Source organism: Gobio gobio (genome assembly GCF_949357685.1).
Source record: "Gobio gobio genome assembly, chromosome: 3".
Lineage (NCBI taxonomy): Eukaryota > Metazoa > Chordata > Actinopteri > Cypriniformes > Gobionidae > Gobio > Gobio gobio.
In genome coordinates this window covers 46,378,784-46,402,883 of record NC_137099.1, presented here as the reverse complement: position 1 = coordinate 46,402,883, position 24,100 = coordinate 46,378,784, and the positions used below count along the sequence as shown (strand labels likewise).

The following is a 24,100-nucleotide window of genomic DNA, read 5'->3' as shown; positions in this document are numbered from 1 at the left end:
CTGGTGGTGGTGGGGAGGATGGAGGTAAATGTTGGCGTCAGCATCTGTGAACTCAGACATGTCTAAGTGACCATCTTTTATATTCTGAGTTATAGGACAAGATTGGTTATGTCTGGATGTGATAAGTGACATAACATTGAATCTTATTGGCAGAACTTTACACTAGAGCTTTCAATTTCAGCGTTTGAGGGGAAAAATGTCAATGAATTGGAGTGAAGAAGAGACGGTCTCGTTCTTACCTTTATAGTCTCACAAGTACATTCAATTGGCAATATGTACTTTTTAAAAAAAGGTTGCATGCTGCATTCGCCCAATCAATGACACTGGCACCCCTATATGAAAATCAGGATGTTAACCAAGGGTTTAGGAATGTACAGTGTGAAATGTTTATAAAAGTTTATAAATACCCATGATTTATTGTCAACCCCGGGTAAAAAATTTGCAATTTTCCGTTTACCCAGGTTTTATAATGATAATATTTCAAGCGTGAAAAGCCCTCTAGAATGTTACTTACCTCATAGAAGTGATCAGATTTCATGGTCAGTGCTGATCAGATCATGATAATGATGAAAGCCAGCCCAGAAAGTGTCTGGAAGGTTAGCCTCTAGCGCTATAGATAAATCAATGCTCTGGGCACAGGAGGATAGACTTCATCTCTGTGTGTTACACAGAACAAGGAAGGAGGAGGTGCTCACACAGAAATCCATTCGTGACTGTCTTTCTATTGCTCTCATTTTTTACACTTTTGTTGTCATAATACTATTGAAAACTTACCCCCTGTCCTTGGGAAATGACTGGAGTTTTATTGTTCACACAATATTATAGAACAGAGAATTCCAGAACTGGGGTTCACTTATGAATGGTAGTGCTTCATTTGTCTTGCTGACTCTGCTATTGGCTCTGACAGTGTTATCCAAGAGGTAAGGTAAGTCTCAGTTGGGATTGATTGTGTGGTGATGAGTGATAGTAGTGTCAGGGAATTCCCTTTACAGGAGCACTGAACTCCTCGACAGTGAAAACAGGATTTTTCAGCAAGTTTTGAATTGGATGTAGCAGTATATTAAAGGGATTAACCCGAGAATAACAATTCTGTCATTATTTACTCACCCTCATGTACTGTAGTTCCAAACCTGCATGACTTTCTTTCTTTTTGTCTTGTTTAACAAAAAAGGTGAATTTTATGACTTCTGTTTTCAATATGAAAGGCATGAATGATGGATAGGGCTGTCAAGATTTTCTGAAGGGACACGAAACACCATAAAAGCCTCATAAAAGGGGTCTAAATGACTTGTGCATCATATTACAAATCTTCTGTAGTCATACAATTTGGTTTTTGACTAATATTTAGATTCATGTTTGTGATTGTGAATTGGACTAACCAATTGACCTATCGGTAAGCCCCGCCCCCCTTAGTTACAGTTGCTAACTCGATCAAACAAACGGAGTTGCTATATCTTACAATGACAGCTGTCAGTGTGAAAACCTTATCCCAAGATGTTTTTGGACACAGAATGTAGCGTATATCCCGTCCGAATGATGACCAAACTTAACTGATGGTTTATCAAGTTTATTGTGTCCTTTTTCACTCCAAAAAATACTCGTAAGCGCTGAACAAACAAAGCATAAGAAGTGCGCATTAACGACTCACTCACAAACTATCTCTCTCCGTTGCATTACCATTAACATACACAGCAAATTACACAAAAACACTCATACAACTAACAGTAAACAAACATATACACAGACCGTATGCATTTCGAGGGTGCAGTTAATAACTGGTAAACTTTGCATCTGCAAAACAACTCCGATAAACTGCGTGAGAGCTCTTCCTTTCACTAACGTTACCCGTAGACTATAATACCCATCAAAATAGGAGTCCTCCTTAGAAGGACAGATAATGTAGACCTTAAAAATATCTAAAATTAAATTAATTTACATATAACCAGTTTAATATGGAGAGGCACTGAAATGTAGACCTTCATGTTTTTGACCTACAGTGTTACATGACGTGAGAACAGTTAGTTATTTTGGTTTGTATGTTAGCAGGGACTTTAATCGTAACTTAACGAGAGTATGACAAACAAAAAATCCTCTCAGGATCCCTGGAATCAGTGTTACAGTACCTCAGGCACGACATTTTAGCATTTTTGTAGCATAAACACCATCAAATCGATGACCGCTTTGGATTTTCCAATGTTTCTCTATGGCGCTGAAACCTAAAGATGTCCGAGTTCTGGTCCCAGCGCAACTGATACTCAACTGGTATTGGCTCATCTGCGTTCGAGGGGAGGGGCTTACCGATAGGTCAATTGATGGGAAAGATCTGACTCAAAATAACTATTCCTCCTTTACTTGATTCTGATTGGTCAATGGCAGCATTCTGCAGTCATATATTTGTGTAGTCTGAGGCAACCTATTCCCAGCAGAGCTGTCATAGCTTCTTACCTGAATCTTTCATCTTTTCTTCATGCTGTATAACCTTGCCGGGGTTTGTTTTGTGATAACGACCGTTTTAGACTGTATCATGTATCTTCTAAACTTTCTGAACTCTGTTTAGTGAAGAATGTTAGATTGAATACCATTTATCTAGATCCTGTAATGAAGCTTAATGCAACATTTGCTGGCAATATTAACTGTTATGCCTTACATAAGCTTTGCCTTGCAAAGTCATTTCCATCTTTTTTTTTTCTCATCATCATTAACCCAGTCTAAGCTGAATTTATTTAAGATCACTTGCAATGTTCTCTTTTAAACCTCTCTTAAACTGCCCCTATTAGTAACAGGTTTACATGCATCAAAGGTAAAAAAAAAGCACTTAAATTGTCTCATAATATACATTGCACATCACCACATTTTTCAATGATTCTTAAACAACTCGTCCAATGATTCAGTCTCTCTAAATCCCTCCTTTCCACGAGCCTTCTCGGCTCTGATTGGTCAAATGGCCCAGTCTTTTGTGATTGGTCTACCACTTACAGTGCCTGTCGTAAACTAAATGCCCCATTAAGCCTCGGGTATACTTCCATTTCTGCGTCACGAATGTCGTGTCCGCACAGCTTTCAAAGAATACTCAACCACAGGTGGACGAATTCTACACATGCGCAGTAAATTTGTTCTGACTTTTCTGACTTTGTGCGGTCTCTCAAATTGCCTGATTTAACATTAAAGTTTGTAAAACAAATCTTGCTCCATTCTGTATCATTACTCGAAGTAGTAAGAACAACAGACAATCTGCATTAATGGACACAGTTTTAGATAATAGTGGCCCACAGCTGATTTACAAAAGTATTTTAAGTAAGACAGTAATAACGTTAGCCGGTTAGCCAGATACCTAATGAATCATAATTATAGGTTGTGATTCTGAGGAGCAAGTTGGTTCAAATAAAGTGGGTAGCCTACTGTCCCTTCTTTAATGGATAAGCGTTTTGTAAATCCCATTTAGACCTCTGGAGATTTGAGAAGCAATCAACAAAAGGTTATACTGCTGTTGTATCGCTGTGGTAATTTTAACCACTGACTCTTCACATCCTCATCCTTTAGTGTTTACAAAGAGAATTTGCTTTTGCAGCGCAGAAAACAGCATCTTCTCAACATGTACACAACAACACCAGCTACAGTGTTTGAGGACGGGTCAAAGTATTTGTTGTTGGCGGGACATTAGCCAATGGAAACATTCGGCATTATGCAGATGTATTACCCAGTGACATAGTCGTAACAAAATGAAATTGATGTTAGTTCATAAAAATACAGCTGTTCGTGGTTTGTTCATGTTATTTTACAGCGCATTAACTAATGTTAACAAGATTTGAATAATGCATTAGTAAATGTTGAAATTAACATTAACAAAGATAAATAAATGCTTTATAAGTGCATTGTTAGTTCATGTTAACTAATGTAGTTAATTCATGTTAACTAATGAACCTTATTGTAAAGTGTTACCACTTTATTTATTGTGGACTTTCGGGTTCACATCTTTGCAGATCGTTTACATTACACATTGCATGAAAGGTAATACTCGAAAAAGCATAATAGGGGCACTTCAGTGTAATCCAGTGTTATTCTGTGCATCGACTTTGAGAATAACTGTGATAAATGTTCAGGCAAAGGGGATCTTAAGTTTTATCAGCCGTATAGGCTGAGTTTGGACTAGGAACTCAAGTTAGTTCTTTGTTGTACTATGGTAATTGCTTAGCGTGGGTGTCCTTGAAAATACATTACCTTGGGAGAACAGTCCCAGCAGAGTCCTGTAGCAGAAAGTGAAAACCAGCACTGTTTTATAGGCCCTTCGGGAGCATAATGCCTGACTATTGAATGAGTCGCTATACATCACATACAATGTTTCTTAACAGCACAGGCTTTATTAGGATTGTGTAGATCTAATCGTGTAGACAAATGTAAATTGCCAGAAATGTCTGCCATGAAAATAATCTCTTCTGTCAAAGCAAGTAAGCATTTTTATACAGTCCAAATGCATTATTTTGCGTTAATGTGGGAAAGTTGAGGATTTTGATTGCGATGCAGTGTTAAACTCATTTTACAAACTTAAAAGAGACATTTTGCTACTTATAAGCCATCCAAAAAACACTGATATAAAAGGTAAATGCCTATACAAAAAACTACAGTACAATACAATGATGGTATTGATGGTAATAACTTCCTGAATGTATATAAATACCCTGTATAAATATCCCATATACTGTAGATATGTGAAATGCTGTTGTTTTACTTTGTTAATCAAAGAATCATAGAAAAAAATTACTATCACAATTTCCAACATTAACAGTATTTCTTTAAAAAACACAAACAAAAGCTTATTTAACCCTCTGGGGCTCTTCGGTAATTTCTGACCCGAATTTTTTAAAATAAAAAATGTTAAAAATCGTAGCTTCATCGGAATGATCCGAAACTTAATGACTTTATTGGTACTTGGTATATGACCACCCAACAAAATTGGGGACAGGATTTGAAAAGTCTAAGTGGTCGTAAAAAAAAATAGTCACACTCAGGATCTACGGGTCAAAAATGACCCCCATAGGAAATGAATGGGAAATTGGCAAAAATATGAAAATACTGAGTTTTTTTGTGCATACAATCTACAAATCAGCCAGGATGCAGAAAAAATGACTCAACAGTGAAGGGGTGAATCTCTAAAACATCCAAAGTGCAAAACAGACCAAAAAAACTCACACACACACACACACACACACAAACACAATTAGCTTTTGGAATGGCACACGTTAATTTGTGTTTACGTGTGTTTTTGTGTGTATAAGTTTGTGTGTGTGTGAGTTTTTTTGCTGTCTTGCACTCTTGATGTTTTAGAAATTCACCCTTTCACTGTTGAGTCCTTTTTTTCTGCATCCTGGCTGATTTGTTGATTGTATGCACAAAAAAACTAATTGCTCATTCATTTCCTATGGGGGTCATTTTTGACCCGAAGGTCCTGAGTGTGACTTTTTTTTTTTACGACCACTTAGACTTTTCAAATCCTGTCCCCAATTTTTCCGGGTGTTCATATACCAAGTACCAATAAAGTCACCAAGTTTCGGACCATTCCGATGAAGCTACAATTTAAAAAATAAAAATGCTCAATGTGTCCACCGGTTGGCACCGATCTCATTTAAAAAATTGCTTTCATGAGGCCTAGGCTTGACTCTAAAATTAAATACAGCTTTAATAAAAAATAAAAATACATTATATATAGATATACATTTTTTTATTATATTCAATGGGGAAAAAATGGTCATAATTATTGCATAAATATTAATTATAAATCATAAAATTATCTCAAAACACCAAAAAAAACACTCAAATCTTTTTTATCTTTATCCCGCCCTCCGGGTCATTTTTGACCTGAAGGTCCTGAGTGTGACCCATAAATGAAGAACCCCAGAGGGTTAAAACTATTTATTGTTATTTTACTTAATTATTTTTATTTATTTATTTAATCTTAAGATATTACATTTCTTAAATATTTCTTTATGATTAATTGGAAATAAAATCAGGTATTGACACATTTATTTAACTAAACTAAAACAATAATTTAAATGCTTGCATTTTTACCTTTCAAGGTTTAGATTTTACATTTGACTTTGTATGGTGACATTAACTTATGTTTGATATTTAGTGGGGAGTTTGAAGTGTACACTTGAGGCACGTCCTTGCGCTCGACTGCATTATTAAATTATTAAATTATTAAATTGTTGGTCTATGTATGTGAGCTATAGATGTCTTTGACTGTTGCGAGCGTCCCCTTACTTGTTCATAATTCTGAAAGCAACACACAAACCCAGCAGTTTTCTGACCCATTGGTTTAGAAATAAACAAACTTAAGCTCAATCCTCCCTGTGTACATTACACTTTTCATGAAATGTGCCATATGAGCTACACTGCTAGACCTACTTTATGCAGTTCAGTCGAAATGTGAGTAGAAGGAGTCTTTTTACACAACAATCTTTATATTTATCTTCATCTTTGACTCTTCTCGTCCACAGGTGACCACCCTGGTCAACACCAGTAACAAAGGCCCATCCAGTAAGAAAAAGGGCCGCTCTAAGAAGGCTCATGTGCTGGCTGTGTCCGTGGAGCAGGCGACCCAGAACTTTTTAGAAAAGGGTGAGCAGATTGCTAAGGACAGCCAGGACCTAAAGGAGGAGCTTATCGCAGCTGTAGAGGATGTCCGCAAGCAAGGTAAGCAGCCTGTTATCACCCCGAGGAACTGTCCTAAACAAAAACTAATAAATATGTTCTTAGAACATTTTCCTAATGTTGCCAATACATTATGAAAACGTTATTTCTAGGGCTGTCAACATTTTTAATCTAATTAATTACACAATGTGGCAATTAATTCATCAAATTAAATTAATTCATACAAAAAATTGCTTTAGTAAACAAAATGATTCAACATAGAATTTATTACACATAAACTTTTGGGCCATGAGGGTTAGTAAATTATGACAGAATTGTCATTTTTGGGTGGCAGATGTCTAAATGTCTAAATGAGTAAGTCACTCAGTCATTCATTCATTCATTCTATTAGTTCAAACAGCTGATTCATTCAGGAATGAAGTAAATGCCTGCATCTCAATGTGCATACTATCCATCCTCAATACAGTGAAAAAAGGTTTTCATTCATCTAATAAAAAAAAAAGTGACATTAGTAATATTCAATACTATTTAGGGCGGATAGGGTGGATAGTATCTATATAGTATCTATATATGCAGGGAATAGCTCTCTTTATAAATTGGTCATTGAATCATTCACCTGATTCACCCGATTGATTCGCTTGATCTGAGGATTCCTTCATAAACGTCCTGATACACATTCAGAAACACTCAATTTGATCATTTTGGAAAAGCTACTTTTGCATGTTCCTTTGCATGCTCTTCAACATTCTGAAACAAGTAGCAACATTTAAAATATGTTAGATGAATGTCAACCGAACATCAAACAAAACCGTTTCAGAAAACCTTTCATGAACAATGTATAAATAATGTTTTTCTGCTAACTTTTTGAGAACATTATTACAGACCAGATAACTTTGAATGAACATTCTATTAATGTTCCTGGAAGATTTTTTCCCCATAGATCTTATTCTCTGCAGAACCATCTTTGATTTTTAATGGGAATGGAAACGAGGCTGTGAGGGACAGACATAAATCTCTTCAGTGGGTTGTACTGTTATGTAATGTGTTTTTTGATTGTTCTGAAAAAAATATATCTTTACAAGAAATGTCAGTAGATATGCAATATGAGCTGTGGAGCTTTATACAGGTTTTTTTTATTTTTTTTATTACAGCAGGTGCCTTTGAAAACATAGTAAGTCTATCCCTCACAGCCTCAATTTCATATCTGTCATGGCACTGCTATAAGGTCTATAACTTTGAAAGTACCTTGCCAGAAACTTATCCAAAGTTCTGAGAACATTCCTTCTTAGCTGATTATTTGTTCCAGCTTCCCATTAAAGGGGTGATGAATTGAGAAATCAACTTTCCTTTGAGCCTTTGATATATAAAAGTTCATTGTGATATAAGAATATCCTGTAAGTTTCAGAGCTGAAAACGTCCTTGTTAGTCAAAGAAAAGCTTTTATTGACACCAGGCCTAGAAAATGAGAGATCTCAGAATATGTCGATCACTGACGTCATAGAATGCAGAAGCACTGCCTCAAGCCCGCCCACCGACTCGTGGAGCTAAACGGGTCGCTACCGAGCAATAAACATGCCGGTTCCAGCTCACGTGCGTAAGACATTGCATGTTTGTTCGCTTCATTTCACCGCAGAATTGATTGTAAACAAGATACAGGTCGAGACTGGATTGGCAAACATATTGAGATTAAAACACAATTCTGTGCCTTCTATATTGGATTCGACAGGAACGGTGCAACACACTTATGTGAGTAAAACATGTTTTTTATATGTGTAAGTATTGCATTGTTACAGATCGTTTGATATCTATTGATTACATACCTTAGCACGCTGTCACAGGCTGGAGAAGGTGTTATTGGTTAATTCGTGATCAGACTCGGACTTGTAACGCCAGTGCTTTCAAAGCCCAATGTCCCGGGGCTATGTGTTTTTCAGACGGGCTACCAAAACGTATCATCGGCCTGCTGATGGGCTATCTTAAATAGTGAAATAACATTCCTTTCTTGCGCGTGTGTGTTTGTGTATCGTTCACGGTTATATTCACTGATCGGGCCGGCCAAGTAATACAAAAATAACATTCCAATCAATCGCGGGTGGATGAGAGATTAATCATTGTGTTTGTTTGAAAAATATATTTTTCGAGCCCTGTCAGCGTTTCTCCAGACACTTTCAAAACAATTCCCACATGTACTGAGGGGAGCTGAAGCTCATTAAATATGCAAATCTTATCCAATCCTAGCCGTTTACTTCCAAGTCTTCAGTACGGAACGCCCATCAAAACCGAGTGTTTTTCAGAGAGCCTCAAAATCAAGGCAGAAAATAGCCTATTACTTATTCTTTATGATGTTTTTGAATGTAAAAACCACGTGAACGTCATAAGTTGACCTCAGACAACAGTATAAAAAAATTTAAAAAGCCAGTTCATGTTCCCCTTTAAGCAGCCAGACATACTTATATTAAAGCTCTAAAGGTTTTATAAAGTAAGATAGTTACTAAAATGCTGTCTCCTGACTAGTTGCCTGTCTAAACATGCTGGTTTCTTGAGAGAGTATAAAGACATTTAGAGTCATGTGGCAACCAGTGAGATGCTTTATCTGTCACATTATCTCACCATTAAAGTCATTAATGTGGCAATTTGCTGCGGTCTTTAGTGTTTTTTTTTTGCTCATATGCAACAGTTTGCAGACAGCTAAGCTATAGCTTTTTTCTCCTCCTTCACCTATAAGTTCTGCCTTTTATTTACAGCCCTTATCTGGCAGCACATTACACACTCACTACATTACACTACTTTACTAAGTTTTCTCTCCTCTGGTTCCCATACACACTGAGTCCCTTTCCAAACCTTGCATACTCATTGGTCAGGACTGAAGTAGTGTTTGCTCAGCCAAATTACCTCTATGAAAATGGCAAACAGTTATTGATGGTGTTCCACAGAACATTCATCATCCCATAAACACAGTCGAAGTGCAATTATGAGGTTGTGGAGAAGAGGGAAAAAAAGCCACTTTTAAACTCCAAAAGCTGAAATGTATTGCCTATCATTGTGTTGTATTAGTAATAATCTGTTTTCTCTTTTTTTGTGTGATTTGTTTTGAGGATTGCATAATGAGGTAATATATGTGAAATCTTAATTTAATTTGTTTAGTTTAAATGACTTGCTAATATAATATTAATGGGTTCTGGGGTGATTATTTGTCTATCTCCAGGACTTTAAATATAAACTAATTCATGATAAAACAAAGAGGAAAATTCTGCGTATAAGGGCTGTAAAACAATTTCCAGGGTTCTCATATCTTGATAATGTCAGATAACTTTGATAGAAAAGTATGTAATGGATTATAATCAACCAATCAGCTGTCAGCTGTTAAATTTAAGTACACAATTAGATAATACCAATTTAGGTCAACCACTTACCAAGCAATGCTTCATTTTGTTCAGAGTAAAAGCTCGCATTAGCAATTAAAGAAAAAAACACTTAAGCAAAACATGGTCAGGTTGAAGTGTCTGAAAAACTGTGGTCACAATTTTTTTTTAATCAATTTTACTGTTAGTCCACTGAATGAAGAATTTTTTGGTATAATATGTCACAGTTTACTTTATTTTGCTATCCTCACTTACATAAATGAACTATAGTGTCCTGCACCCACTAGTAAAAAAAATATATCTGGTGTCTGCATAATTTTTGGTTTGACTGTATATAACAATAAGAAATTCTTGAGCAGCAAATCAGCATATTAGAATGATTTCTGAAGCATCATGTGACACTGAAGAGTAGAGTAATGACGATGAAAATTCAGCTTTGCCATCACAGGAATAATACATTAAAATAGAAAATAGTTATTTTTAAATTTTACTGTATTTTTGATCAAATATGAATGGACTTCTATCTCTTTTCAAAGAGTTTTTAAGAGTCGTTTGTGGTGAAAATGCACACCTGTTCTCAGATCTGCAGTGAAGGGACTGCTGTACTGACAGATGGAGACTGAGCCAAGCCCCATCTGCAGGGGCAGAATGAAGTGTGTTAAAATACTCTGTGTGGACCATTAGTAAGCCGACCTTTAGCTGGGATGAGGTTAATAAGATGAAGTTGGACATAATGGTCCAAGTGACTTACCGCTCCCAAGGCTGACCGTATGTGTGAAACAGGGGTCAAAGGACAAAGAAAATACTTACAATAGAAACGAGAAGCCGTCCTTTTTCAATCTAATTGTCACTTGTATCCCATCCCACAGTTGTTGATTTATTCATTTACTGACATTGAAAAATTACTCAACCAAAAGATAATAAAGCTACTATTAGTCAATGATAAGACCAAAGAAGCACACACTGGAGATCTATGATACTAGTTATGTTTTTCTGTCGCCAACTGCTCGTCTTTTTTGACTTTATTTAAAACATGTTGGAAATGTTTCACCTTCCCACATTAGTTCTACAATACAAAGTATGCAGCAAAAACAAAATGCAGAAGATCCACTGCAAACTGAAAGAGACTTCAGTGGTTTTTCAACAAGGTTGCAGTAATGAGAGCTGAGGGTCATCTTACGGATCAATATGCTATCCGGCTAATGCTAGCCGAAATGCTCTGCACCAAGGTCTCTAGTACCTGGATAAACCTGTAAGCATCTCAATAGCAGTTGCCCGGCTTTTACAGGACCTCCCTGGAAGTATGCAACCTCTCATTTCTGGACCTGTGCCATAAACGTTCTGTCTGATCGGGGCCTTATGAGGAGCTTGTTGAGGTTGTGACACGTGCTGTGGCCAGACTTAACATCATGGACGGCTGCTTTACAAGAGGTCTGTGGCAGGCCCAGCATTCCTCTTTGCACATAAATTGTCTGGAAATGCTAGTGGTCTTCAAGGCTCTGAGAAGCTTTCTACCAGACCTCAAGGGTCACCATGTCCTGATATGTACAGACAATACATCAGTGATCACCTATTTGAATCGTCAGGGAGGGCTGAGATCACACCCTTTATGCAAACTGGCACATCAGATGCTCCTTTGGTCTCAGGGGAAACTGTTGTCTCTCAGAATGATGTATGTCCCAGGCAACCAGAATCCTGGAGCAGACATCCTGTCAAGGCCTGGGAAGTGGAGGCTTCACCCATAGGTGGTGAGGTCGATATGCGAGAAGTTCAGCCCAGTGGAAGTGGATCTATTTGCGTCGCGAGAGACGTCCCACTGTCCACTGATGTTTTCTCTCATGCATCTAGCCACACTGGGGTTGGATGCCATGGTGCAGGCGTGGCCGAGGCTTTGTCTGTATGCCTTTCCCCCAATCACTCTGCTCCTGGGAGCTCTGGAGGGGGTCCGTCTAGACGGAGTCAGTCTACTTCTGGTAGCCCCATACTGGCCGGCACGAGTATGGTTCTCAGACATCATTCAATTCAATTCAAATTTATTTGTATAGTGCTTTTCACGATACATATCGTTTCAAAGCAGCTTCACAGAAAATGCATCTACATTACAATTTAAATTGATTTGTACATGTTATGCATTTCAGAAATGCACATATACAAAGCACACAGATTAGCTAACTATCTATTATTAATCAATATAATAACTATGGCACAGAAATAAGAATACATGTTGTTAATGAATAGGGTATATGGAGATGAGCATGAGTGCGTGTTGATGCAGAGCTGTGTCATCTGAAGTCCTCGCAGGAGTTGAGTCGTCTCTTCACAGGTGATGGTCATCTGAATTCTTTACGAGAAGCTGGATCCAGACTGGAGCTGACGGACTCTCTAGTTACCTCGGGATGGGCACCCCAAGATAAAACAGAACAGAAAAATAATTAGCGTAGCTTCTGTTCAAGGCATTAAGCAAAGATAATCATGTGCACTGATATAACTATAGAGTACAAGGTTAGGAGATGCATCATGTGAATGCCTGGCTAAAGAGATGCGTCTTTAATCTAGATTTAAACGGGAGGAGTGAGTCTGAGCCCCAAACATTATTAGGAAGGCCATTCCATAGTTTAGGTGCCAAATATGAAAACGTTCTCCCTCCTTTAGTTGACTTAGATATCCTCTGTATTACCAGAAGCCCAGAGTTTAGTGATCTTAAAGATCGTGATGGGTTATAAGGCGATAGAAGTTCAGTTAAATACACAGGAGCTAAACCATCTAGGGCCTTATAGGTCAGTAGCAATACTTTATAATTGATATACGAAACTTAACAGGTAACCAGTGTAGAGATGTTAGAATTGGTGTTATGTGATCATATTTTCTTGACCTAGTAAGAATTCTAGCAGCTGCATTTTGGACTAATATTAGCTTGTTTATTGAGGAGGCAGGACAGCCAGCTAGTAGTGCATTACAGTAATCTAGTCTAGAGGTCATAAATGCATGAACTAACTTTTCTGCATCAGAGACAGATAGCATGTTTCGTAGCTTAGCGATGTTTCTGAGGTGGAAGAAGGCTGTTTTTGTAGTATTTGGAATATGATTTTGAAAAGACAAGTTGCTGTCTAATATAACACCCAGGTCTTTAACTGTAGCAGATGAAGTAACAGTACATCCTTCTAAATGTAAGTTATAATTTAAGAGATTCTGTGTACCAGTTTTTGGTCTGTACCAGCGACAACGAGAACACGAACACCAGGAAAACAGTGACTGCGCACCTTACCTTTAGCTGAGGTAGCATGTACATGCCGGACAATGGAGTCGCCGATGATCACAGTGTCGCGTTCCGTCTCGAGAAGAGGGGAGAAACGGTTTCGGGTGGAGATATCGAAGACCGGTGGTGGCGGCGGAGAGGTCCTCGCCCGAGGCCTGGCTCGCGCCTTCCGCTGCTGAATCACCCAGGGCCGGCGTGTGTCGGCGCCGGAGTGAAGGAGGCCTGGGATGATCGTGTTCTGGGTGCTCGTGCCCTGAGCAGGGAAACACGAGGAGTAGAAGACATCGGAGTGATAACATTACTTACTACGGACTTGTGAGCGTCAGCCCGCGATGTCTCTAACTCTGATTGTCGATCCCTGAGATCGGCCTGTCTCTTCAGGAGGTTATCGATCTGCTTCTCCAGAGCCTCCAGCTCCAACTGTACAGCGTGCAGCTCGAACGTGTCCTCATCTGCTCTCAAAGGTAATGTTAGACATATATCTGATGCATTCGCCATTAGAACACAGTAATTTCTTGAGTTTTACGAATGTAATCAATGCGAGCGATATGCGAGACCATGCTGGTGATGCTAGCGGGCTAAGGCTAGTAGTGGATGTTCGGAAATATGGATATAAGTAGCGATATCAAAGCAATCCGATTGTTTGAGATATAGAATAATATTGAGGATATGTTCACCTGCTATAAAATGAGAAAATTTTAGTTTATTGAGTTATATAAGAAGAAAAAATCGAGGACTTTGAGTCAGCGAGGCGGAGCTCCAAATTCAAAGCACGCGGCAGACACACACGATCAGACAACAATGACAACATGATCATAGCACTCCTTGCAGGCCCTCAACAACATTTCATGTTATGGAAGCTATGGGTCTGGCAGTGGTCCTCGAAGGGCTGTCTCTGGCTCTTGAGTCTGCGACAGCGAAGAACTTGACATTTAAAATGTTTTTTTCTCTTGGCGATTACTTCTCTTAAAAGAGTAGAGGACCTCCAGGCCTTGTCTATAACTCCAAACCTGCCTGGAGTTTGCCCCTGGGGGAGTGAATGCCATCCTACATCCTAGACCTGGCTATGTGCCTAAGGTGCCATCTAATGTGGCACGGTCAGTAGTTCTTCAGGCCTTCCATCCTCCACCACTTGTGTCAGCGGAAGTGCAGAGGCTTCATCTGCTCTGCTCTCTCAGGGCATTGATTATGTATATACAGAAGTTTTCTCAATGGAGGAAGTCAGACCAATTGTTGGTGTGCTTTGGGTCACCCAAAAAGGGGCTGCCTGCATCTAAGCAGACAATTAGCAACTGGATCGTCCAGGCTATTGCCTTGGCTTATCAGATGCGTGGTTTGCCTTCACTTGAGGTCTTGAGAGTGCATTCTACTAGAAGCATGGCGTCTTATAGAGCCCTCCTCTCAGGGGTCCCTCTTCAGGAGATTTGTGATGCGGCTGGCTGGGCCACTAAGATTTTAAAGTCTGCATCTTTCTTCCACGCTGGGTGCACGAGTGCTCTCGTCCTAAGTTGTCCCTAAAAATTCACACTAGGACAGGCATGTTTCATTGTGGCATAGAAGATATTCATTCCCCAAAGTGTCGTTACAGACGCAGTGTGAGTTCCTTTGAAAGGGAACGTCTCAGGTTACGTCTGTATCCCTTGTTCCCTGAGAAGGGAACAAGACACTTTGTCGCATTGCCACGCCACTTCATTCCTGGGAGTGACTTGCTTCATCGCGAAAGCTAACGCTGTTGTGCGCCTGCATCCCTTTGTAGCTTCCGTGTATGCTGTCAAATGCTACGACATGACGCAGCACCAATCTAGATTGGAATAGTTCCATTTATACTTCAGATGTGCTACGCTAAGGGAGCATCCCCAAAGTGTCGTTACCGACGCAGTGTCTCATTCTCTTCTCAGGGAACAAGGGTTACAGACGTAACCCAAAGCGTTTTGTTTTGGCCACACAGAATAATAGTGGGCTGATAATTATTTTCTCAGTAGTCTTAATTTGCTACCGAGCTGAAGTAGTGACATCCCAATGGATGTAGAGTAATGAAGCTTACAGTTTCTCATCGTTTAACAAAACTACTTATTGTTCATATAAAAACATAGCTAGAAAACTTTGACCTCTTTCAAATCCCCTCTCATGTCAAAAATATGTATTACCTACCTCCCTTTCGTGTGTGTGTGTGTGTGTGTGTGTGTGTGTGTGTGTGTGTGTGTGTGCGTGTGTGCGTGTGTGCGTGCGTGCGTGCGTGCGTGCGTGCGTGCGTGCGTGCGTGCGTGCGCGTATGTGTTTGTGTGTGTCTAAAACCTTGAAATGCTCTCTTATCAGGCAGTAACTGGAAGTAGGCAGGCTTTCAACATTGTGCCTACTGAGATCTTCTCCATCTGATTTATTTATTTATTAAGTCCGCATAGAATTCACTGCCCTCGATACAATACATTCCTGGTTGGTAAAAAAGACTGAGTGAGGTAAAGGACAATATTGCAAAAAATAATGATTGTTTCAAACAGATTGGATGAAAATTAGAGAGCAATATGTCTGTCCTATAGACTTTCCATTGTACTGTAGGGGTTAAAAAACAGCTATAGTGGAAAAAAAGATTATAACCTCCTATCTCCATGAAGATAGGGCTGCAACAGAAATACACAGAGCCAGAGGACAGTGCTGACATTTCCTCTGGAAGTGGAGGGACAGCAGCAAGACACTTTAAAGAATAGCTGCCATTCTATCATTTTAGTTCACTGGTGTGAGAGAAACAGCAGAATACGCACATACGGTAAAGTACAGCCTTATTTATTGTGTTCATGCAAGTGTTCACCCCCACAGACAGGCTTAAAAACAAATATCCTCGTTCTCTTTTTCCCTAGAGTCTGTGAAGTCAGTTTGCCACAAGCTTTCATCTCTGTATATCATTCTCAGATTCAATGACATTTGCTAATGTCTCAGCCAGGCTTTTTGTAAGCTTTCATTAATCAACTCTGTCCCGCCTGCGGCTCCTGTTCAGATGGAAGGTGGGAAGTCCACTTACTGTAGGGTCATTAATAGATCCTGTCAATGAATCTTGAGACAAATTGCACATTTTCACTTTAGTGAGCATGCCACAGTAACATACTGGCATAGACAGAATAATTTTTTAGGCTTTTCCCCTACTTAAAAAAAAAAAAAACCTTCATATATACAAATAAAAATGTAAAAATGAAGTGCTAAATAAAAGTTCACGAAGTGCATAGTCATGTAATACTCTCATGTAATACTGTAATACATAGTCATGTAATACTGTAATGCAATCAAAATGCAAGGGTATTAAACAGCTGCTTACATCACTATTACGACAACCTACAAATAGCTTTCTTTATTCTGGTTTTATTATTCTCTGCATATTGATCTCTTCTTTTGTGGTTCAAGTTTTGAAATGTTTTGGCAAAATGCACTGCACTGTATTTCATGGACGACACAGTTTGACACAAAACAGGCGCATTGTCTTCCAGACACAAGCAATCCTCTGCACATGTTTTTATTTATTTATTTGTTTTCTGAAGGGTGCTGTTTCGCTAATGAACACTCTTGGCAATCTTGCCTGTACTCGCAGTTTATTTCACTGGTAAACAGATGCACAGCTATTAATAAACCATTGACATGTCCAGGCAGCTTTGTGGAATACCATTAAACTGTGTTTTGTCCTGGTTGTTTTGTGTCTATGTGCAGGTGAGACGATGCGCATGGCCTCCTCTGAGTTCGCGGATGACCCCTGCTCCTCTGTGAAACGTGGCACGATGGTCCGTGCTGCCCGCGCCCTCCTCTCTGCCGTCACTCGACTTCTCATCCTGGCTGACATGGCTGATGTCATGAGGCTCCTGGCTCACCTCAAGATCGTATGTTCTCTTCTCGTTCATCTGAAATTAATCATTTATTTAACATTAATAATGTTCTTGTGTTTATTATGACTTTTTTGTTTTGCTTTGATGTTTTGTAAATGTATTTCCTGCAAAGTCTCTGACATCTGTGGGACATTTTACCAGTCACTGTCAACACATTTTACCCAGAGTAAAAAAGTCTTCCTCCTCATACATTCTTCTAATAAATCATTTCATTATTTTCCAAATGTATCTGGGGCAGCAAATGACCTAGTCCCTTCTTAATGTTTTACTCTCACACTTTTGAGATTAGAGCCATGTGTATCTGGGAGGTGTATTGAATGTGACCGAGTTCGCCCTTATAGTCTTTAAGACCTACCCTGGTATCGGTTTTGGCTCAAGAAGTCTCATCCGAAATTTGGAAGCATTGTTTAAACTACTTTAAAAGCTTGGTTTAATGCAGAGAAGATAAAAGCTCACTCTAATTCATTTACATTACAATGCATGTTATCTGTTAGATTGCGGTAAACCCTTTAGTTTAGTTTAGTTTAGTTTAGTTTAGTTTAGTTTAGTTTAGTTTAGTTTAGTTTAGTTTAGTTTAGTTTAGTTTAGTTTAGTTTAGTTTAGTTTAGTTTAGTTTAGTTTAGTTTAGTTTAGTTTAGTTTAGTTTGTAATTTTCTTTTTTTTTTAGTTTAGTTTTTGGTTGTTTTTGTTTACAGATCATACAGCCCTACTCTCTACCCATCTTAGGGGGCTTTCACACCTGCCTCATTTAGTTTGGTTGAATCGCACTAGAGTTCGTTGTCCCCCTTGGTGCGGTTCATTTGGGCAAGTGTGAATGCAGCAATCCCACTCAGGTGCGCACCAAAAGTGGACCAAACAAGCGTACCGAGACCTCCTTGAAGAGGACACTTATAAACGAACACTGTTCGTTTGTGGTGAGAACGTGATCCAACCTCGAACAGACCCAACTGCTTAAAGAACTGCGCATTTTTGGACTAAATCAGCAGCCATAGTCAGCTGCGCTGTGCGTTGGTAATATTTGTGGAAGATGAGCATGTCACAGTTTAGCAAAAATAATGCACGCCTTTTCCTGAAGTGATTTGCAATGTGCAGTGCAGTAAAACATTATTTTCCAGCCGCATCCACACTTCATTCTGAAGTGGTGTATACACATAAACTATGTAGTATATGAACAGGGATACAATCAGCCCACGCAGTTGTTCCTGGACACATCAGGCCAGCGAGTGATGTGTATGTTGTCACGTGGCTGCATTTTGGTTCATTTCACCAACTCATCAACTGATTCGGACCAGAGCAACAAATGTGGTGTGAAAAAGAAACAAAACGGCTGAAAAATGCTACAATGTATAATTTTTTGCACAGGAAGTTATTTACTGTAGAAACAGGGATCTTTAGCTCCATCCCTGTTCTCTATTTGCATAGCACATATTGCCAAAGCAACATCCTCCTGGCATAAGTCAATTAAAAATGCATAAAAAACACTCTCAAATACAACTTATCTTGCCTCAGGTCTTTAAATAGGCTTCATATTTTGCATTTGTATTTTTGGTGTAGATAATTATATTTCAGAGTGGATGAATTTAGGGTTTTTGCTCTTACAGTTTTGCCCTTAATCCGTGTTCTTCTAGTTGCATCGTTCTATTTTCTTTCAGTTTTTGTTCCCCACTGGCACAAATAAAACAGATACAATTCTTCCCACTCTAACCCAACAATTTGTAGAGTTTAGAGTGTTTTAACTTTTTTTCTTTTTTTTATCCAGCGGATAAAGATTTTTTTATCCTCCGTTATATAATCACTAAACAAATTTGAGAACTAAGATCTGTGAAACTCAATGGTTGCGAAAGAAGAACTTTTATAGTGTAGGATGTGACTGAGAAACTTTTATATGTCCCACAAGGGACAAAGCACCTCCTTGTTCTTCCGCTAGTCTCATTACGAAGAGTGAAAACTGTCAGAATTTACATTATTTGTGTCCCAGGAGAACCAATAATAAGCACTACAAAAGTTAACCATTACTCAACCACATAAGTGAATGTGTTTTATGGAACTTTTATGCTACCTTTCATTTTATGGATGATATTTAAACAGCTGGATGTGTGTGTGTGTGTGTGTGTTGATGCGTGTGTTTCCAGGTTGAAGAAGCTCTAGAAGCTGTCAAGAACGCCACCAACGAGCAGGACTTGGCCAATCGCTTTAAGGAGTTTGGGAAAGAGATGGTTAAACTTAACTATGTTGCTGCTCGCAGACAGCAGGTAATATTAAATATCACACTTATATAGAATATCATGAATTTTATATTTAGTTTTTATAACAAATGGTTATTATAATGGTTTGTTTTCATTTTAAGAAGTTTAAATTGTATCCATATCACAAAACTTTGCATGCATGAAGGGTCTTTGTCTGCCTGCTTTTTGTACAATTATAGGATGGATGGATGCCTGGCAGTTAAATTTGAAAATGTATTTATCTTCAAACTTTACTCATTTCATTTGTTCATTTCATCTGCTGCAGTAGCTTTTGATAGCTACCGGAATTCAGCTATTTGTGTATGTGTGTGGCAGGAGCTGAAGGATCCTCAGTGCAGGGATGAGATGGCGGCAGCTCGCGGGGCTCTTAAGAAGAATGCCACCATGCTCTACACTGCCTCCCAGGCCTTCCTGCGCCACCCCGACGTAGCTGCTACACGTGCCAACCGTGACTACGTCTTCAAACAGGTCCAAGAGGCCATCGGAGGCATCTCCAGCGCCGCCCAGGCCACCTCACCCACCGACGAGAAGCACGGTCATGCTGGCATCGGCGAGCTCGCCGCCGCTCTCAATGAGTTTGATGTGAGTACACCAAGGGGTCAAGCAGCATAGTTAGTAAAAAAAAACACATGTTTTTAAACGTTTCAAGCTTTTACCTTTTGTAGTTGAATGTGTCAACTTATTAGTAAGCTTTTTTTAAATATTTGTTGTCTCTGTAAGGTGTGCTTTGGCACTTTGTTTGAGCAATTTGGCATATCAAAATCTAGGGCTAAAGTGTGTAATTTCCACACCACTAATAGCACTGGCATTGTTATCTTCATTGTTTAATCAAACAAGAAAGTCCTGGCCCAAACTCACAAACCAAAACAAAACAATGGCAAATTTTAAAATAGATATTTATATATATTCTTCTAACCACCATTGTCTGTAAAAGCAACATTCTGTAGCAAAAAATGTTGTGTAATATAACAGAAGCAATGGGTCCTTCATTTTCTTTTTTTCTTGCTTTTTTTCTTTAAAACAAGAATTCAAGACGATTCTAATATAGACTTCAATGAGAAACCATCGCAGTAGTATTAATTTCCTGTGAGAGACTTCTTGGAATATGAAGTTAGGCTGCCATCTAGTGGTCATGACGGATGTGTAAGGTGATCATAAACACTACTGTTTGCAAATGTTAAAATGTTGTATATAAAGTGTGGAGAAGGATCTGCCCTCTGTTTATCTTCACCAAGACTTTTTTTTTAAATGTGATTGACAAAAGGTTCAAGGCATTTCAGGGATTGAAATTGTTGAAATTATGTAGGCTACACTCAAATGAGATAGTATCAGTAGTTTAGAATAAGCTATTTAGCTGTTTAAGTTATATATATAAGTATAAGTATAAGAATAAGTATATATATAAGTATATATATGTTTCCTAAAGGCAGCGCAATGCAACAATGGAAACACATTAATCAAGAGAAATAATAATACATTTACTTTTTAATTTTTTTAAATAACTGACAACTGACATCCGCTACCGCCAGGCAATAATATATAGTTGGCCATATATAGTAGGCCATATATATAATAATAATAATAATAATAATAATAATAATAATAATAATAAATATATTAAATATAAATAAATAAACATATATATATAAAGCTTTTGCAACATTATATAAATGTCTATACTGACACTTGATCAATTTAATGCATCCTTGCTGAATAAATGTATTAATTTCTTTAAATTCTTTCCCAAACAATAAATAAATAAAAATTCTTACCGACCCAAAACTTTTGAACAGTAGTACAATGTTACAAACGCTTTCTATTTCAGATAAATAGTGTTCTTTTGAACTTTCTATTTATCAAAGAATCCTAAAAAAAAGTTTTACACAACTGCTTCCAACATTGATAATAATCATACATGTTTTTTGAGCAGCAAATCATCATATTAGAATGATTTCTGAAAGATCATGTGACACTGAAGACTGGAGTAGATGAGTGAGACTGAGTAATGCTCAAAATTTGCATCACAGTAATACATTACATTTTAAAATATATTCAGATCGAAAACATTTATTTTACATTTTAATAATATTTCACAGTATTACAGCTTTTGTATTTTTATTAACATAAATGCAGCCTTGGTGAGCAGAAGAGTCTTAAAAAAACATTAAAAAATCTTACCGTTCTCAAACTTTTGAGCGGTAATGTGTGTGTGTATATATATAATCTCCACCACACACCAGCTTATTGGTGGAGAGGAGACAGAATAAAGAAGCCAATCACTATAGAGTGGTGCAGGTATGACATCACTTTGAAGGCCATCCGGCAGTTAGCATCACACTGGTTCCCTGGAGAAAACCCCAATAGGATTTTCCCATTGGATTTTGTGATCTGTGATAAATCTGTGAAAAGTTTATGATACTTACACGTTTTGTCCATCAAGATAATTATCACAGATGAACACAACTTTCATTTTGAAGCCTAAATGCAGTCACCAGAAGAAAAAAACTAAAGGTAGGCTATACACGAACTACACCACGGTCCCATGACTTCAACATCACCATCACTCGACAACTCTTTCAGTTTTTATCTCAAAACATTTTCCCAGAACGTTTGAGTTAGATAGTTTATAAAAGCACAATTATGGGCATAATGAGGCTGTAAAAGCGGACTGAGCTCCCCTTTTTGGTGTGATGGCGTTTAATCTCTTCTATAGTCTCTGTAGTCCCATTTAGCCACTTGTTAGAAAGCACCTTTTTCATGACGAAAAAGCTTCAAAATATCCTGAGTGGGGTAATACAGTTCCCTTTCGTTCAGTCACTACGATGTAACGTTAGTGACTAACGAATGGGGGTTTCGCTTAGAAGCCTATCAACTTCGAGTTTTGAGAAAACGCCCAATGGCGTGCCAATGCCATGGGGCATGCGGAATTTGCATACGTAGCTCCGCCTCACTGCGTGAGTATATAAGGAAGTACGAGGCAATATCGCATTACGTTTCTGCTTTCGGAGCCAAGAGTACCTACCTCTTCACTCCTACAGCCTTCTGAGACTCTGTCAGCTTCTTCGAGACGAGCAGCTTTCCAGTCGGTGTTGGTGTGACGGCGCGTTCCAGTGATCGCATACTTCCTGCCTGCTGATCTGTGCAGTGGTCTGCATCCAGCTGGTGTGTGTTTCCCTGGGCGCTTCGGCATCGACTGCAAAGTTTCCTCTCACAAAAGAGCTTGCACGTGACACGTCCTTTTCAGGATGTTTCGTCCGTGCACTTCTGGGTGCGGTAGATCGCTTTTTTCTTTCGACGGGCACGAGCGCTGTGTGACGTGTTTGGGCTTTCAGCACGCTCAGGCAGCGCTCGTGGATGACTCATGTTCTCTCTGCGGGAACCTGGCCATCTCAGTGCTTCGATCAAGACTCCGTGAATTCCGTGCTGATGCCGGAACGAGAGTCCCCTCCGCCACCCCCCAATCTGCGGTCTCCTCTGGAGGCGGCACTTTGGCTGGTGACCAGGGTGATCTGAGGGTGACGGTGTGGAACAAAGCTCCGACGCTAGTTCCTCGGCCCACACCCCCCTCTCAGGCACGTGACCCGGTCCGCGCTCAGGCGTCTACATCGGGGCCGGCTCCTGCTGTCCCGACTGTGGCGTTTGGCGCGGCGGAGGAGGAAGTGATGTCTATCGCCGCATCACAAGGTGGGCTGGAGTCATCTGAGGATGATGATTCGGCTGTGCTGCCACCTTCGGGTGCGCCAGCATTGCCCGAGTCGGACCCAGAGTTGACAGCCATGCTGTCTCGGGCCGCCGCAGCGCTTGGACTGGAGTGGAACCCTCCGCCTCAGCCCGAGCGTTCGCGGTTGGATGATTGGTTTTTGGGGGCGGCGCGTCCGGACACCCGTCCGGCCGCTCCTCCAATACCTTTCTTCCCCGAGGTGCATGAAGAGGTCGCGCGTTCCTGGAAGGCCCCGTTGTCTTCCCGTGAACGTTTGGCGGCCTCTTCCGCCTTCACCTCTCTCGATGGAGCCGCGGCTCATGGGTACACTGGGGTCCCCCCAGTCGAACGTTCTGTTGCGATGCAACTGTGTCCACAGAGCGCTTCGTCCTGGCGTGGTGACCCAAAGCACCCCTCCAAGGCCTGTAGGTTTTCGTCATCTCTGGTGGCGAAGTCCTATAGAGCTGCGGGGCAGGCCGCCGCTTCTTTGCATACCATGGCAACTCTTCAGGCTTACCAAGCCAAGTTGCTGTGCGATATGCACGAGAGAGGGGCTGATCCAGGACTCAGCAATGAGTTGCGTGCCGCCACCGACCTCGCTCTCCGGGCGAAGAAGGTGACCGCACGCTCCCTGGGTCAGGTGATGTCCACAAATGTGGTCCAGGAGAGACACTTATGGCTCACCCTGTCTGATATGCGCGACGCTGAGCGAACACGTTTCCTCAACGCCCCCATATCACAGGATGGGCTATTCGGCGGAGCGGTCGAGAGCTTCGCCCAACAGTTCTCTGCCGCTCAGAAGCAGACTGAGGCTATAAAATACATCCTGCCCCGGCGGTCAGCTGCTGCCTCCACCCCACCGCCCGCGCAGGTGCCTCAGCCTGCTCGCCGCCGAGGACGCCCTCCCGCGGCTTCCTCCGCCTCTGCGCCACCCAAGCAGCAGCCTCCACCCGGGCCGCGCAGAGGCAGCCGCAGGAAGGCGTCCCAGTCCGCTCCAGCCCCGCAGCCCGCGAAGAAACGCC

At 40.0% G+C, this 24,100-nt stretch overlaps 1 protein-coding gene across 1 annotated transcript in view; it reads left to right on the top strand.

Annotated features, from left to right (window-relative positions):
• ctnna2 (catenin (cadherin-associated protein), alpha 2) overlaps positions 1 to 24,100 on the top strand; it is a 673,292-nt gene that overhangs the window by 131,869 nt on the left and 517,323 nt on the right. Inside the window, exons 3-6 of the mRNA XM_079811627.1 lie at positions 6,495 to 6,690; positions 16,960 to 17,126; positions 19,265 to 19,384; positions 19,694 to 19,960. Coding sequence (XP_079667753.1) covers positions 6,495 to 6,690; positions 16,960 to 17,126; positions 19,265 to 19,384; positions 19,694 to 19,960 — 750 coding nt within the window. The remainder of the gene's footprint in view (positions 1 to 6,494; positions 6,691 to 16,959; positions 17,127 to 19,264; positions 19,385 to 19,693; positions 19,961 to 24,100) is intronic.